Source organism: Arachis stenosperma, chromosome 6 (assembly GCF_014773155.1).
Source record: "Arachis stenosperma cultivar V10309 chromosome 6, arast.V10309.gnm1.PFL2, whole genome shotgun sequence".
Classification (NCBI taxonomy): domain Eukaryota; kingdom Viridiplantae; phylum Streptophyta; class Magnoliopsida; order Fabales; family Fabaceae; genus Arachis; species Arachis stenosperma.
Window position 1 is genome coordinate 137,294,220 of NC_080382.1, and position 14,824 is coordinate 137,309,043.

The 14,824-nt window shown below is 28.9% G+C and overlaps 1 protein-coding gene across 1 annotated transcript; it reads right to left on the minus strand.

The window, feature by feature from the left end:
- Nucleotides 1-7,661: 7,661 nt before the first annotated feature.
- Nucleotides 7,662-13,963, minus strand: LOC130936216 (indole-3-pyruvate monooxygenase YUCCA6-like). Its single transcript, XM_057866252.1, has 4 exons — nucleotides 13,218-13,963; nucleotides 10,640-10,888; nucleotides 9,049-9,171; nucleotides 7,662-8,336 (listed from the first exon to the last, which is right to left on the minus strand). Exons 1-4 carry the CDS (start codon nucleotides 13,890-13,892, stop codon nucleotides 8,115-8,117), a joined length of 1,269 nt encoding a protein of 422 aa, XP_057722235.1. The 5' UTR covers nucleotides 13,893-13,963; the 3' UTR covers nucleotides 7,662-8,114.
- Between the last annotated feature and the right edge of the window lie 861 nt (nucleotides 13,964-14,824).

Genomic DNA, 14,824 nt, shown 5'->3' on the forward strand with positions numbered 1-14,824 from the left:
TAAGACTTACAGTTAGAGGTAGAAATAGGTCAGGCGGCCTGCCAGGGGCCTGCAGCCTGGCCTAGCCTGGCCTGATAGAAAATAGGTCCAGGCTCAAGCTATTAAAAAAGCCTATATTCTTTAAAAGGCCAGGCCTAGGCTTTTGAAATAGCCTGTTGGGCCTGTCAGACCGGCCTGAGCCTGCAAATATATATAGAGAGTTTTATTATACTAGTAAAAATGCTATTAGAAGGATTTGAACTTGGGTCTTCTATCTTATAATAATACCTTTATCCACTCAACCATTTATCTCTTTAATTATATATGTGTATTTTGTATCAATATTATTCATAAATTTATTATTTTATATTTTATAATTTTAAAAATTAAATTATATCTTAAATTTAATTATTATTTAAAAAAACAGGCCTATTGACAGGCTTCAAGCCAGGCCAGATTTAACAACAGGCCAGGCTCAGTACTCATTAAAAAGCCTATACTAGGCTACAGGCCAGGCTAAGGCCAATATACTCTATTACAGGCCTGGCCTATTAAGAGTAAAGTCTGGCCTGGCCTGGCCTATTTCCACCCCTACTTACAGCATCAGGAGGGATGTGGAATATAAAATAATAGAGAGTGACCAGTTAAATTATGTTATACAATGTATCCAATTTGGGTCCAGTTGTGAATCGAACATACGCATATCTTATCGTCGAAAACAAGAAAAATAGGAGGTGAGAAGATACAATGGTCCTCACACTTGCATGCAAACATTGGTGAGCCAAGACCATCGAAGGTTGAAATCAAAGGTGATTGCTCAGCACATATTCACAAGGGTCAAAGCAGATCCAACCATCAGCATAAGGGTTTTGTAAAGAGGTGTGGAGAATTACTTCGGTTACAAGGTGTCCTACCGAAAGGTTTGACTTGCAAAGAAAATAGTCCATAGTAGGATATATGGAGACTATGAGGAGTCATACAACAATCTTTCTCGTTGGTTATTCGATATACAGATGTACTTATTTAGTAAGATTCATCATATTGTCTTTAGTTATGTATGCTTAACGTAGTCAGTTCTCTTGTATTATAACATCTGGGGTTATTTAGGTACTTGGGTTCAATTTGTAATACAACATTGGCCTGCTTCAGCTGATACTGTGATGTTTCATCGGGTGTTCTGGACGTTTTTTCTGTGTGTTGAGACTTTTGAGCACTGTAAATCACTTATTTCTATTGATGGCATCCACTTGTATGGTAAATAAGGAGGCACATTGCTGACGGCTATTGCTCAAGATGGCAATTCAAACATAGTGCCTATTACATTTGCAGTTGTCGAGGATGAGACGAAGGAGGCTCGATCATTTTTTCTTTCGTATCTGAGGCAGCATGTTACACCCTAACCAGACATGTTAGTAATTTCAGAAAGGTACAAATTGATTGATGCTGCTTTGAACACCGATGGAAGTTTATGGAAATCGCGACATATCTTCTAGGCATTTTGTACATGACATATTGCTGCCAACTTCATGACTCGTTTCAAGAATAAGGATTTGAAAAAAGTTCTTATTAATGTAGCATATTCAAAGTCACACACACACACCGGGAGTTCGATCATTATTTTGGTCATTTGAGGGGCGAGAATGTCGCAAACACAAGTTGGCTTGAAGAAATGCCTCGTTCCTAGTGGACATAATATACAGATGAAGATCATTAGTTTGGACACATGACAACAAACATCTCAGAGTGTATCAACGCTATCATGAAGGATTCTCATAATCTACCCATCACGGCTCTTGTTAAGTCAACCTACTTCCGTTTGGATGAACTTTTTGGAAAGAAAAGTTCAAAGACTTAGGCACAGTTTCAAGTTAGTACTGAATTCTCACATATGTTGATGAAGGACATAGAGTTCAACTCGAAGCACGTTAATACTCTGAATGTTTATCAGTTTGATTGGTCGAGGACCACGTTCACTTAATGTGCACCCCGAGAGTCAGAGGTATCCGGAAATAGAATGCCTCCAATTATCTGCATAATATATCCTCTGGTATAATGCAGTAGGTGCTCTTCTAACTTCTCACAAATAGTATTCTGACCAAGTCAGCTTGACAATCCATTTGGTCTGTGATTGTCTATCATTGGGGCCCGAAACAACACCCAATAGCTGCTGACACAGGTCCTCAATGGACCTTCCCTGGTAGAACTGCTCCCACTCACCGATGCAGCCACTGACTGGATTTCTATCAATGACGAGTCCTAATTGGTAGGCCACGTTATGCAGGTTGATAGTCATCTCCCCGCAGGTGAAACGTATAGGACTCGGGTCGCCATCTCTCGATCAGCACTGAGACCAATGGCTAGTCATGCTCCCACTCTACCATGTAGGTAAGATGCTCGAATCCTGCTCATCTAAGATGTGGCCTAATTTGCTCAAGCGAACATCTCAATAAATTTCTTCTGATACGCAAGACCCGAGGCACCTACCAATTAAAATAAATTAGCGAAACAAAAAAGACTCAACAAGTAACAACACAAATTCAAATTTCACATACATAAAAGACATGAGTTATAATGTGTAATACTCGGTCAAGTCTGTTTGCAATACGATCAACCTAATCCAGTCTATAAAGGGTATCCTCGTATCCAATAATTCTTGCTCCATGAAACTGCACTCTAATAGAATAAATTAGAATAAAATAATTTTAAATCAACTAAATTTTTATGAGATATGTTTAAAATAAATCTAAATAACATAATCAATTGGACGTAAACAATTATCTAGATAAAATAACATAATTTAAAATTAATTATATAAAATTACTAATCATATTTGGCAATAATCAAATGAAAGAAAGAAAAGAAAAATGAAATTACCAAAAGTAACCCTAGTTAGTTCAAACGAAACAATAATCAAAATATTTTTTTTTAACCTAACATCTATTCATAACGACATTATCATTTTACATATTCTAAACAAATAACACATACAAAATCATGTAACTAAATGTATCGTCCGCTAATCAAACTAATTAACATAATTAATAACTTAATCTAACTTGCTAAAAAAACATATTCAAATAATAAATAACAATAAATCAAACAAAAAAAGGCAAACATTATAATAGAATTATTTAAAACTGACGAACTAAAAAAATCAGTAACTTCAACGATATCAAAAAAATCACCTTCAGAAGATGAGAGAGAATGAGAGCGAATAGAATGAAAAGGTAAAATAAAAACGTGAAACATGAAAAACAGAACAACAACAAATCGAACATAAAAATAAAATAAAATAACAGAATTATCTGAATTTGGCAAACTGAAGAGACCATAGACTTCAACAATTTCCAAAAAATTAATCTTGACAACAGAAGGAGAGATGAGAGTGAAGAGAGTTGAAAAGAAATAAAAACGTGAAAAATGAAGTGGTCCCCCCACGACTTTTATATTTGGGTGAACTCAATGTGAAGTTCGCCGGAATATGACAAACTCTATAAATAACTTAGAGTTCATCGGGATACGGCCAACTTGCTTCAAATACAAAAAAATGTATCCTAGAAATTAAAGTTGTGATTATTTTTTTCGAAAAATAAAAATTTTTTATTTTATAGTAAAATAAATCCTATAATTTTTGTTAATAAAAAACTTAATTTTTATAGAGATCAAATAGTCCATTAAATTATATTATACGCCTCCTTTTTCATAAAAAAATCAGCTTTTTTTTTTAATTATAAATATAATTCATTAATAATTTAGTGGAAGACCATAAACATAAAGTTCAAATATTTTTGTATTGTGTTAAGAAAATATTATAGGCTAACTTATTTAAAAAGTAAAATATAAATTTTATTATCTTCCCATTACACTCATCTACTCAAAGAAATTTTTTATTTTTCTCTTTTATCTCTTTAATTTTTTTTATCTTTTATTCTTTGAGATTTTGATTCTTGTTTTTTTTCCTGCAAATTAAAAAAAAAATTCTAACTCAATGAGTGATTCTCTATTTAAAAAAAAAGATGTTATTTTTACTTTTTTTTTTGCAACAATACTATTAAACTAACAACTAAGACATATAGTCATATATTATATATAGGTAATAGAATAGATAAAGTATATTTTAATTTTTTCTTTGATTTAAACAAATTACTTTTATTTGTCTGTTAGTCTTGTTTAATTGCTTTTTTTATATTTTTTATATATTTGATTGTTTACTTAATTTACCTATATAAATTAATTTTATGTTTGTAATTATACGTTATTTTGTTTATTTAGTTTTTTTGTTATTTAACTATTTAATTATAATTTTGTATTATTGATGTTATAATACTAGTATTATTGTTCTAAATTTTAAATATTTTATTTTGAATTAAAATATAATTTTTATATTTCATAAAGATTATAGATTGTAATTTATATTTTTATTAAGTATATTTTTAATTATAAAAATTTATTTGAATATTTGAATTATGGTCTCCTAAAATAATTAATCTAGCTTTGCTTTTGATTTTTGCATAAATTGGATGAAGGGAGTATTTTATTATTTATACTCATGCTCCTAAAAAAATTAATTACTAAATCATGTATTGTATAAATATATATTAAAAATAAATATTAAATAAAAATATATAATAACTAATATTTTATGCGGATATAATATTTTTATTTTTTATTTTTTTCTCAAGATGTACACCGGGTGGCTTGTGTAAATTCACACAACCTATTGTGTTAAGTGCGTTTCAAAGAAAAAAAAACCATTAATAATAACGGTTTACAATAGCAAATTGTAACAGCGAAAATTCATTCTACGTAACAAACAAAAGAACATTAATAACGGTTTAGTAAGTCTTGAGAAGGAGGAGGGAGATTGAATTTTGTACGGTTGTTTGAGTGAATGGCGGTTCGAATGGTATGAGACAGTGACGGATCCAGAAAAATTTAGTAGTGGGGGCAAAAATATAATAAAATTTAGGTATAAATTTTTTTTTTGCTTTCCACAATACCCAACAAGTTAAAAATTAATTTATCGTGAATTTTGGTTCCATTTAACAGTCTGCAATTGACCAACAATAAATTGCGTGCTACACATACGAGATGGAATTCAAACTCTCAATACTTACTTAAGCGGATGACTAAACTATCACTTGACCAATCCAAATTGGTTTAGATATATTTAAAATTTTAAATGAGAACTATCTATACATATTGATAAGAACTAAAAATATATATACAATCACTTTTATAATATTTAAAATAATAAAAATATAATTTGCATACAGTATAATATTCAAAATAATAAAAAAATAATTTATAACGATTTTTTTTATTTTTAACATGACTAAATATTATTTTTTATATATTTTTAAAAAAAATTATTTTATTTTTTATTATTTCATATTTAATTGTCAAATTTACTTATTATAATCTTTATGATATGAATAAACTTTTTAACCAAAATAATTATAGTATATTAACATATAAATAATATATTTTTTATCTTAAATAATTTTTAAAAAATTACTAATAATTTAATTTGTATTTAATTAAAAAATTAAATTTTAATTTAATTAGCAATTAATTAACTAATATAATAAAATTAATTATCACTATTTTTAGTTTATTTATTTATTTTTTATACTAAATTATATTTAATAAAATATTTTTTAATATAAAATATAAAAAAATATTTATATTTTATTTTAAAATAAACATAATATAATAAGTTATATATATATATATATATATATATATATATATGTAAGTGTCAGTATTAATTTTTTTGAAAAAGCTTTGTGAGGGCAAATGCCCCCTCTCCCTTATGCATAGGTCTGTTCCTGTATGCGGGTTGGAGCAACTAGTTGAGATGGATGATCTGGACCCGAGTCTGAGTTTCGTGAGTAGGATAATCGTTTAGGTTGTTGGTGGATTAACGAGTGGAATCACTTGTAAGGACACTCCAATACTAAAGTCAGTATTCATACGACAAAGCGGCTAATTAGGATAAAAATGTGACGTACTCCTCCTTATTTATACTCTGTATTCAGGTGGGTCCTTTCTCTTAGGCCTATCCGTTTAAAAATTTTCGCTAGCTGTCTAGGTTCTCAATAGGTCATGAGATGGCACGCGGGTCACTTTTAGATGCGGATTAAGTACCCAGCAGATCGGGTATCCGTAAGTAGACCTATGTTCTTATTGGGTCAGACTGAAACAAAGTTAAAATTATATTTAACTGAATTCTAAATATCTATTAAGTTTTTCTAGTTATGCATGATATTTCCTAAATCTAGGTAAATTATGAAACAAACTAGAAAAAGGAAAGAAGATGACTTAGCTATGTATTAGTTAGTTTTAAAAAAAAAAAAACATTGTTGAAACAAACTTGCATATATTTAATAGAGTAAAGTATTAAATTGGTCATTTACGTTTCGGCGTAATCTTGTTTTGGTCTTTAAAGTTTAAAGTGTCTTATTTAAATTCAAAAAAATTTTATTTAATTCCAATATAGTCCCACTGTGAAGTCAAAATTAAATAATTAACGAAATATCTTCCATGACAACAATACAAAAAATATGTTGACATGTCCAAATATATCGTCACAATTCCAAACCTCAAGCCCAAAAAGGATGAAATTTTGCAGAGGAGTAGAAAGGTTTGGAATGCTTGTGCTATACACTAGTTGACTTCAACTCAATAACATATGTATTGTAAATAAAACAATGAAATACTCTGTGAATAAAAGGTTATAACTTTATGTATAATTTATTTTATAGCTCTAAATTTCAAGAACAATTTAAAATGACGATGGAAGAGCAATAATACTATTGTTTTTATTTTGATTTGGAAAGAACAATAACTTTGTTCAAATGCGGGAAGATCACTTAGATAAGATGAGTTCGAAGTTGTTGTTGTTGTTGTTGTTGTTTTTTTTTTTTTTTTTTTTATCAATTTCTCTCCTTTATATGGCCAAATAAGAGGATCCCAAGGACAGAGAACTGATGCCAGAAAAATATTTTATTTTCGTGAATATTAGTTTAGCTGAAGGAAGAGAATTATTTAGGTAGGGACATCTTTGATAAAATAATTATTTTTTTTGTGATTTTACGCCAAGTGATGAATTTATTTTTCGTGAATGATCGAAATTTATTTAAAAAAAATTAGAGATTGAATTTTACTTTGATTTTATTTGTGCATCTTCTAAATCATTAAATATTTTTACAAAAATTTATCAATTGAATTAAATGCACAAATCGATTGTTAAATATAAAATTATTTACTACTTATGAAAAAAATATTTTTGTTATTTTTATCAATATTAAGATCACCTATTAAAAAAGTTTGTATAGATAAAATTTAAATTTTTTATGTATTTATTATTTATTTATTTATTAAAGTACAAAATTTAAAAATTTATAATAACAATAATAATTTTAATATGTAAACATATATGTTAGTTAAATTCATTTCCAAAATGCTTTGACATTGTTTTCGGTCAATAGATGAAAGAAGTGGATCTCATGATTACTTGTTATTATTAAATTAAATTATTATTATTAACTTTTAATTAAAATTTTGATTATATATGTTTCTGATTATGTAATACTTTTACAAATAAACTTAAACTCAAATTAAAGTTGGACAAAACACATAATTTAAAAGTTACAGAAAAAGTTTATACCCTACTACCAAAAAAAGTAAAATCCCATAAAAAAAAGGTTAATCAACAATCACATATTTCTCAAACATATTAACAAAACAATTTTTATGGAAAATTTTCTCTTTAACCACCGCCGCCGCCGTCACCCTCCTTCATCATTTTGTTTCCCTTAATTGCACTGTGCAAGATGTCCATATAGCTGTTTTCCAAAAAGAAAAAGGCCTTTAATTTCTTTGCTTCAACTGCAATTCAACGTCTCATTCTCAAAGCCAAGTTGACAGTTAAATCCATGAAAGTTAAGCTTAGTTTCCCACCATTTTCCTTTCTTTCTTTTTTGTTGGGCCACTTTTAATTACATATATGGATTGGAGGAGCACCACTTTAATTTTTTTGTAACATAGTGCACATGTATGTGTGATGCACCAAAACAAAATCCTCCATGTCCAACATGTGTAATGAATTAACTTTAATTACCACCCTCTCCTCATGAAACTGATTGTGGCAAAAGTGAGAGAGAAAAAGTACTATGCTTTGCCTCAGCTTTCCAACATCTTTCAATGTCTTCAGCTATGTTCTTGGCATCCATGGATGCTCCAAGTAGACCTCTTTTGGTAAAACCAACTGCATAAAGACCATTTTCTCCCTTCCATCCATTTGGGAATGGCCTCTTAGGGTACCCATCTTCCTTTGAGAACATATCCCCTTCCTGAACATAATTGTTTTTATTAAATAATAGAATAAATATCTAAATTAATCTCCAAAAAATTTTAAATGGAATCCTTTGGGGCTAATTTTTTTTATATGAAAAAAATATTGATGTTTTTGTTAAAAATTAGATTATTTAATGTAATTACGGGTGAATGAATTTTGGAGGTGGAGTGTCAACACGCAGCAATACACAGAATCCATGTTGGATACGTGTCAACATACAACATCCAGACAACACATAACATGCGTACTGGATATGTGTCAACATTTTGGCAACACGTAGAATGCGTGTTAAACACCCTTTTTTACACATCTACAATACTATAATATACTTCAAATATCAATATTCAAACAAAACACCATTTTTATCTCCGTTTTAAAAATAATTTCTGATCCTGAGGTCCTAAACAAATTTTTATTTACTACAAAATTTTGAGAGTTATTCCATTAGAATTATTTTATTAAAATGTATTTTTGAAGATATAATTATCTAATAATAAAATTATTAGAAATTTCTTACTCAAGTAATCGAGAACAAAGAAAAAATTAATCTGTTGGACAAGAGAAATTTTAAAGACTTCTAAAAAATAAAAATTTGTTAAAAACTAATATGTGGAAGCTAAATAATAATACCATAGAATTTTGTTTTGAATGGTTGGTTAAAAAGAAAAGAGGGAAAAGTTAAAGGAGAAAACATTGTAGTGACATACCTTTAGCCAATAGGGCACATTGCTTTTGTAACCAGTTGCAAATATAATTGCATCAAACTTCTCTATCCTTCCATCAACGAATTCTACCGTATGACGTCTTAGTCGCTTGATTCCCGGACGTATCTGCACCCAAAGTTTAATTTCACTTGTTATTTTGATTAATTCATTTTATACTTTAATTATTTGTAAACTATCTTATAGTAAAAATTATTGATTGATTTGGTTTGATTCAAATAAATCAGTCCTTAAAAATAAAGCAATATATTTATGTAAATTGTAATATGAAATAATTTTAACTATCTTCATGTATACAACCAATATGGAAAGGTACTAAGTGGACTGCAGAGATCAGACAAAAAAAACTAACGAACATAATTACGCGCACCAGACATGATTGACATAATGATGGTTCCTTCGATTTACTTTTCTAATAGTGAAAAATCTTGGAGATCCTTAAAACCATGTGCATGATTTGATTGAAAACACAGCACAATGATGCAAATTTTAAAAGGGCAGGTGGAAAACTGAATAAATAGAGATGTCATTTCATTGAAATTATGGACCAGATATTCTCAAAATGTTAGTTCATCCGTTGAGATTCAAAAAAGAAATATAATAATAAAAAAGCAATGCTATTAAGATTAGTTATACGAAGCCAACAAGTTATAACTCAAATGGCTTAGTTTCTTCATCTTTATTTAGAGATTTCGAATTCGAGTCTCACTCTTAACTTTAAAAAAAAAAATTTAGTTATACAAAAAATTCTAGATTTAGGTTTAGATAGCCGCACCCCGCACAATATCTAATTAGAATATTCAATTATAATTTTTAAGCCTATCATATTCATATATATTTTTGTATGATATTTAGAAAATAAATACCATTAAAAAAAACTTAAGTTATATCTATGTTTAGATTTTTTTTCTATTTTAAAAATTTAAAATAAAAGTAGAAATATAAAAATATTTTTATTTTGAAATTCACTTATTCATCGAATCTTATAAACATAAATTACCATTAATCCCCAAATAGGTCTTATAAAAATATTTTTATTTTAAAATTCACTGATTCATCGAATCTTATAAACATAAATGACCATTAACCCCCCACCCAATAGGCCTTCTTGCGTCGAAGTTTTTAATTAATAAATACTTATGTATCAATAAATTTCACTGGTTAATATAAATTTAACTAGTCTAACATAAAATTAGAAATATATAATAAATTAAACTAACAATATAATAATTTGCATACTTCATGCATATGAGAATATAATTAAGAAAAAGGTTAGAAAGTTAGTAAAATTTATTATTTTTTATTATTAATTAGTTATTAATATTTAAAAGTATTAGTGAAAAATATTTTGTTAGATTATTTAGACTAAAAAAATAAAATTGATAACTAAAAACTATAAATTTTGTTGATTCGTAATTAAACTTGATAAAACCTAGCTAGCTAGCAAAATGTCTTATATTACAGTTATTAGTTCAATCATATCCAAATTAAAATGCATAAGATGAGAGCAATAATGATGGTGAGTTAAGATTGAATGTAATTTGATGATAAAAAAAAGGAAGCAAGGAAAAAGTACCATAATATGTCCACTTTTAATCTTGGCAAGGGTACCCACATCAAGCACTGGTGTCTTTCCGGACAGGTTCTTGAGTTGAAGGGGACCCAAAGGAGGCCGATCCAATCCGAACCGTGAAGTGTTGCCGAGCATCAGCCATGAGACGATCAGGAGGAGGCGATCAACAAGTTGTATGGGCAGCCACTTGAGCAGCCACATGGACAACCCAAAAGTTGATTTTCCCAGCATCTCTCTTGGTAGGATGTGTACCTTCAACAAAGTAGAAATAAAAAAAGTATCATCATAATGATATGGAGAGATTTTTTTATTTTTATTTCTTTGAATTTTTACTCATGAGTATCTTAATAACTACTAATGAGCTATATAGAAAGCAAGAAGTACAATACTTTCTATAATTAACTTATTATATATTAAAGGTAAAAAAAATAAAAAATAAAATATTCTAACTTTTTAAATTTTAAATATAAAGTATTGATATAAAATATAATAAATAAAGAATTAAAATTTATTTAATTAAAAAAATATAGTACTCATTATTTACTAAGATGTAGTTAAAAATGAACCCTTGATAATACTTGCTGATGTTTTAAAAGTTATTATTTTTCATAAAAGTAATATTTAAATTATTTTTAAGCTTTTGTTTTCATGTTATACTTTATAAACTTAAAAATTAACCAATAACAAAAATGTTTTTAAATTACTCATAACGAAAACCCTATATTTTAAAAAATATTTAAAAAAGAATAAAAAATTAGTCCAAAGCAATCAAAAGTTATCTTTTCTTTTATTCCTTAGTTAATATTTTTATCATATTTTACATTCATTAATAATCTCTAAAATAATTAAATATTAAATATAATAAATATATAATTATAAATATTACATGCATAAAATTATAAATATTAAGTTACATATTTAATTACATAAGATAATTAAATGGTGTCAAACTCATCAATTCAATAACTTAGGATCCACGCAAAAAAAAACCTTATATATAATTTTATAAGTTTCATTTATTTTCACTTTTCATGTGTTTATTTTTAGGATTCTATAAAATATATATATAGAAAACGGAAACAATTTTTTTTTCCCGAACATTCTGAGTTGAGAGAACATCCAAGTGTTTCTCCATCATCACAGCTCAGAAATTCATTAAATTATAAAAGTGAAGACAGGTGCTTCACTTGATGAAAAAGAAAGTGGAAAGAGAAAAGGAGTAAAAGGTGTTATAGGAGCTTATGATGTGTGAGGATTATGGAACTTATTGGTAGGCCTTAAATTTTTTCAGGCCACGCTCTCTTTCTCTATATACAGTATGGAATTGAATGAGTGTCACTTTTGCTAATAAAATCGTGGGAAGTGGGGAAAAAGTATCCTAAGGTTTTATAAATCACTTGCTATCTTATGTATGCTTCGAACCCATGCTGCGCGTGCGTGATGAGAATATCAAGAAAGTGAAATATCAATGTTTCAATAACATTATTATTCTTATGTACTAGTATAGTATATACTTATGCTCCTCAAAATTAATATTATAATAATGCTTAATATTTAAAAAAATGAAAAAAAATTAAAGCTTCCTGATGAGTCACCTTATTGATCAATCCATTGGTATTTGAAGCCACAAATAGAGAATAAGATAACTGAAACGTGGGTTTAGTAATTTGCCAGAAGAGCTTTTCATTTTTTTTATTAAAAAAAAAGGAAAAACAACAACAAAAACATAACAAAAGATGAGGGCTAAACATTTGAATGAGCACAAGTAGGATTGCAAATTTCATGTTTCTGATTAAGAATTATTAGTAATTAGTGATTTTGACAAATTATATCATACTAGCTACCAGTTTTTATATAAAAAAAAGACACGTACACAGACACTCAAAAGAAAAGTGGAGTGTCTTGTTGCTACTTAAATTAGCAATCTTCTAACTTCCAAAACCGAAGGAAAATGTATGTAAACTTTTTTTAACCAAAATAACTTAAACAATCTTTCTTGCCATATATATATACCTATTTTCAGATACCAACGACGATACATCATCAGCAAATATTGTTATTTTAAATTAATAATTTATATTTATATTCACAGAAATTTATACACAAAAAATATATTATTAACACATATAAATTTAAATATAATTTATATTTATATTTATCAGAATTTATATATATAATTAATATAAATTAATAAAATTTATTTATTAAAAATAATTTAATATTTAAATATTAACTAAAATTACTAAAAACTGTTAATTTTAAAGATTTTTTATTTAGATAATTTTAGAAGAACAGAAAAAGAAGCCAAAAAGAAAATATACTAGATTACTATTTTAGGCATTAAAATGTAAAATTGACAATTTAATTTTCACAAGTAAAATCATACGCGGCCGATACAAATATTTCTTTTCTTGAACAATTAATAAGGTGAAAATTCAGGTGAAGTTAATATCTGATTGTTATTAAATAAAAATTTAGTCAAATTAGTCAAATCATCTAACACTTCTTAGATATTAACTTTTCAATTAAATGGATGTTAATAAAAAAAATAAAAAAGGGGAAAGAATTGTTAGTTTGTTACCGTATCTCTGACGACAAGAGAAGGAGTGGCATTATGGTTGCAAAGATCCAAACAAACTTCCATACCCGAATTTCCACACCCAACCACCAAAACCTTCTTCCCTTTGAACTCTCCCCCACTCTTATACAAGCTTGTGTGCTTTATAGTACCGCCAAACTCCCCCCTCCCCTCAATCTCAGGCACCACAGCCTCCGCATTCTCCCCTGTCGCCACTATAACCCACCGGCACACGAACTCCGTCGCCGTCGTTGTCTTCACTCGCCACAACCCCAAGGAGGAATCGAACTCCGCTTCCTTCACAGCCTCGTTGAACCTGGGCTGAATGGCGAAGTGCTCGGCGTAGGATTCAAGATAGCGGATGAACTGCTGCTTGGTAGGGTAAGTGGGGAAGTTAGAGGGGAATCCCATGAGAGGAAGCTGGCAGAATTGTTTTGGAAGATGAAGGCGAAGTCGGTCGTAGGTGTTTAGCTGCCATAAAGAAGCTATGCAATTGGATCTTTCTAGAATCACGCTTGCCACGCCTTTTTCCTTCAGACACGCTGCTGCTGCTAGTCCCGACGGCCCTGCTCCCACTATCACTGGACCCGGCACCCACACGCATCGCTCCGCCTTCTTCCCACTTATTAAGGGATCGTGTAACCGCTTCCCTTCTTGCTCTCTTTCACAATACTCCATCAACGATACCTTCAAATTGCTTGTGCTTTATTTTGCACGTACAGGTAGTGAGTGAATTGAGAAACTGAGAATTTATGTTGCGTTGGGTTAAGTGTAAGTGAAAAGTATGTAACTAATTAAAGAGAAAAGAGAGTATGAGAAGGATGGTGACATCTCTCTATATTTATATTCCTATGGCTTCAACGAAATATACTTATATGAGCAGAAGCAAGTGGTAAAATTAGAAGCGACAAATTACGAGTTGTTGCAGGTAATAATAAAAAACTTAACTTGCGAATGTCCGGAGTCAATAATATTTTGTATAAAAGAAAAAGTGTTAGTTACTTAGATTTTTTTTTATTTGGAGAGAAATTGAGGTATTGAATTGTTTAAAAAAATAAAATTAGTCGTATACCTTAATTTTAGTAAACTGAATAGTATTGTGTGCTCACACCACAATAACTTATAATTATTGGGATTTTTGTTATAACTATTATTATAAAACAATATATACCTAGCTATATGTTAAACGCACATATATAAATAATCACGAAAAAATTCCATAGAATTCGTACATGTGAAAACCACCAACATGCAGCAGTTACTATCGTATGAGAGGAGATTACTACTAGTTTGACTGTTGGATGGATTGTTGCAAATAAACGCATATATATATATATATATATATATATATATATATTAATATATATATATATATATATATATATATATTAAATATAAAAAATTATACTATTTAAATTATAATTTGTTGGTAACACCGCATAATAACGCATACAGTTGATTTGTAATAATGATTAAATTAGCAAGCGGATGTAATTTATTTGCAGAATAATATAGGCGGTGGTGATGATCACTGTACTCGAAATTGGACAATGTGGTGCGGCTCAACTTGGTCCTAGTGGAACCAAAGAATTGTGTCCAACATGTCACCT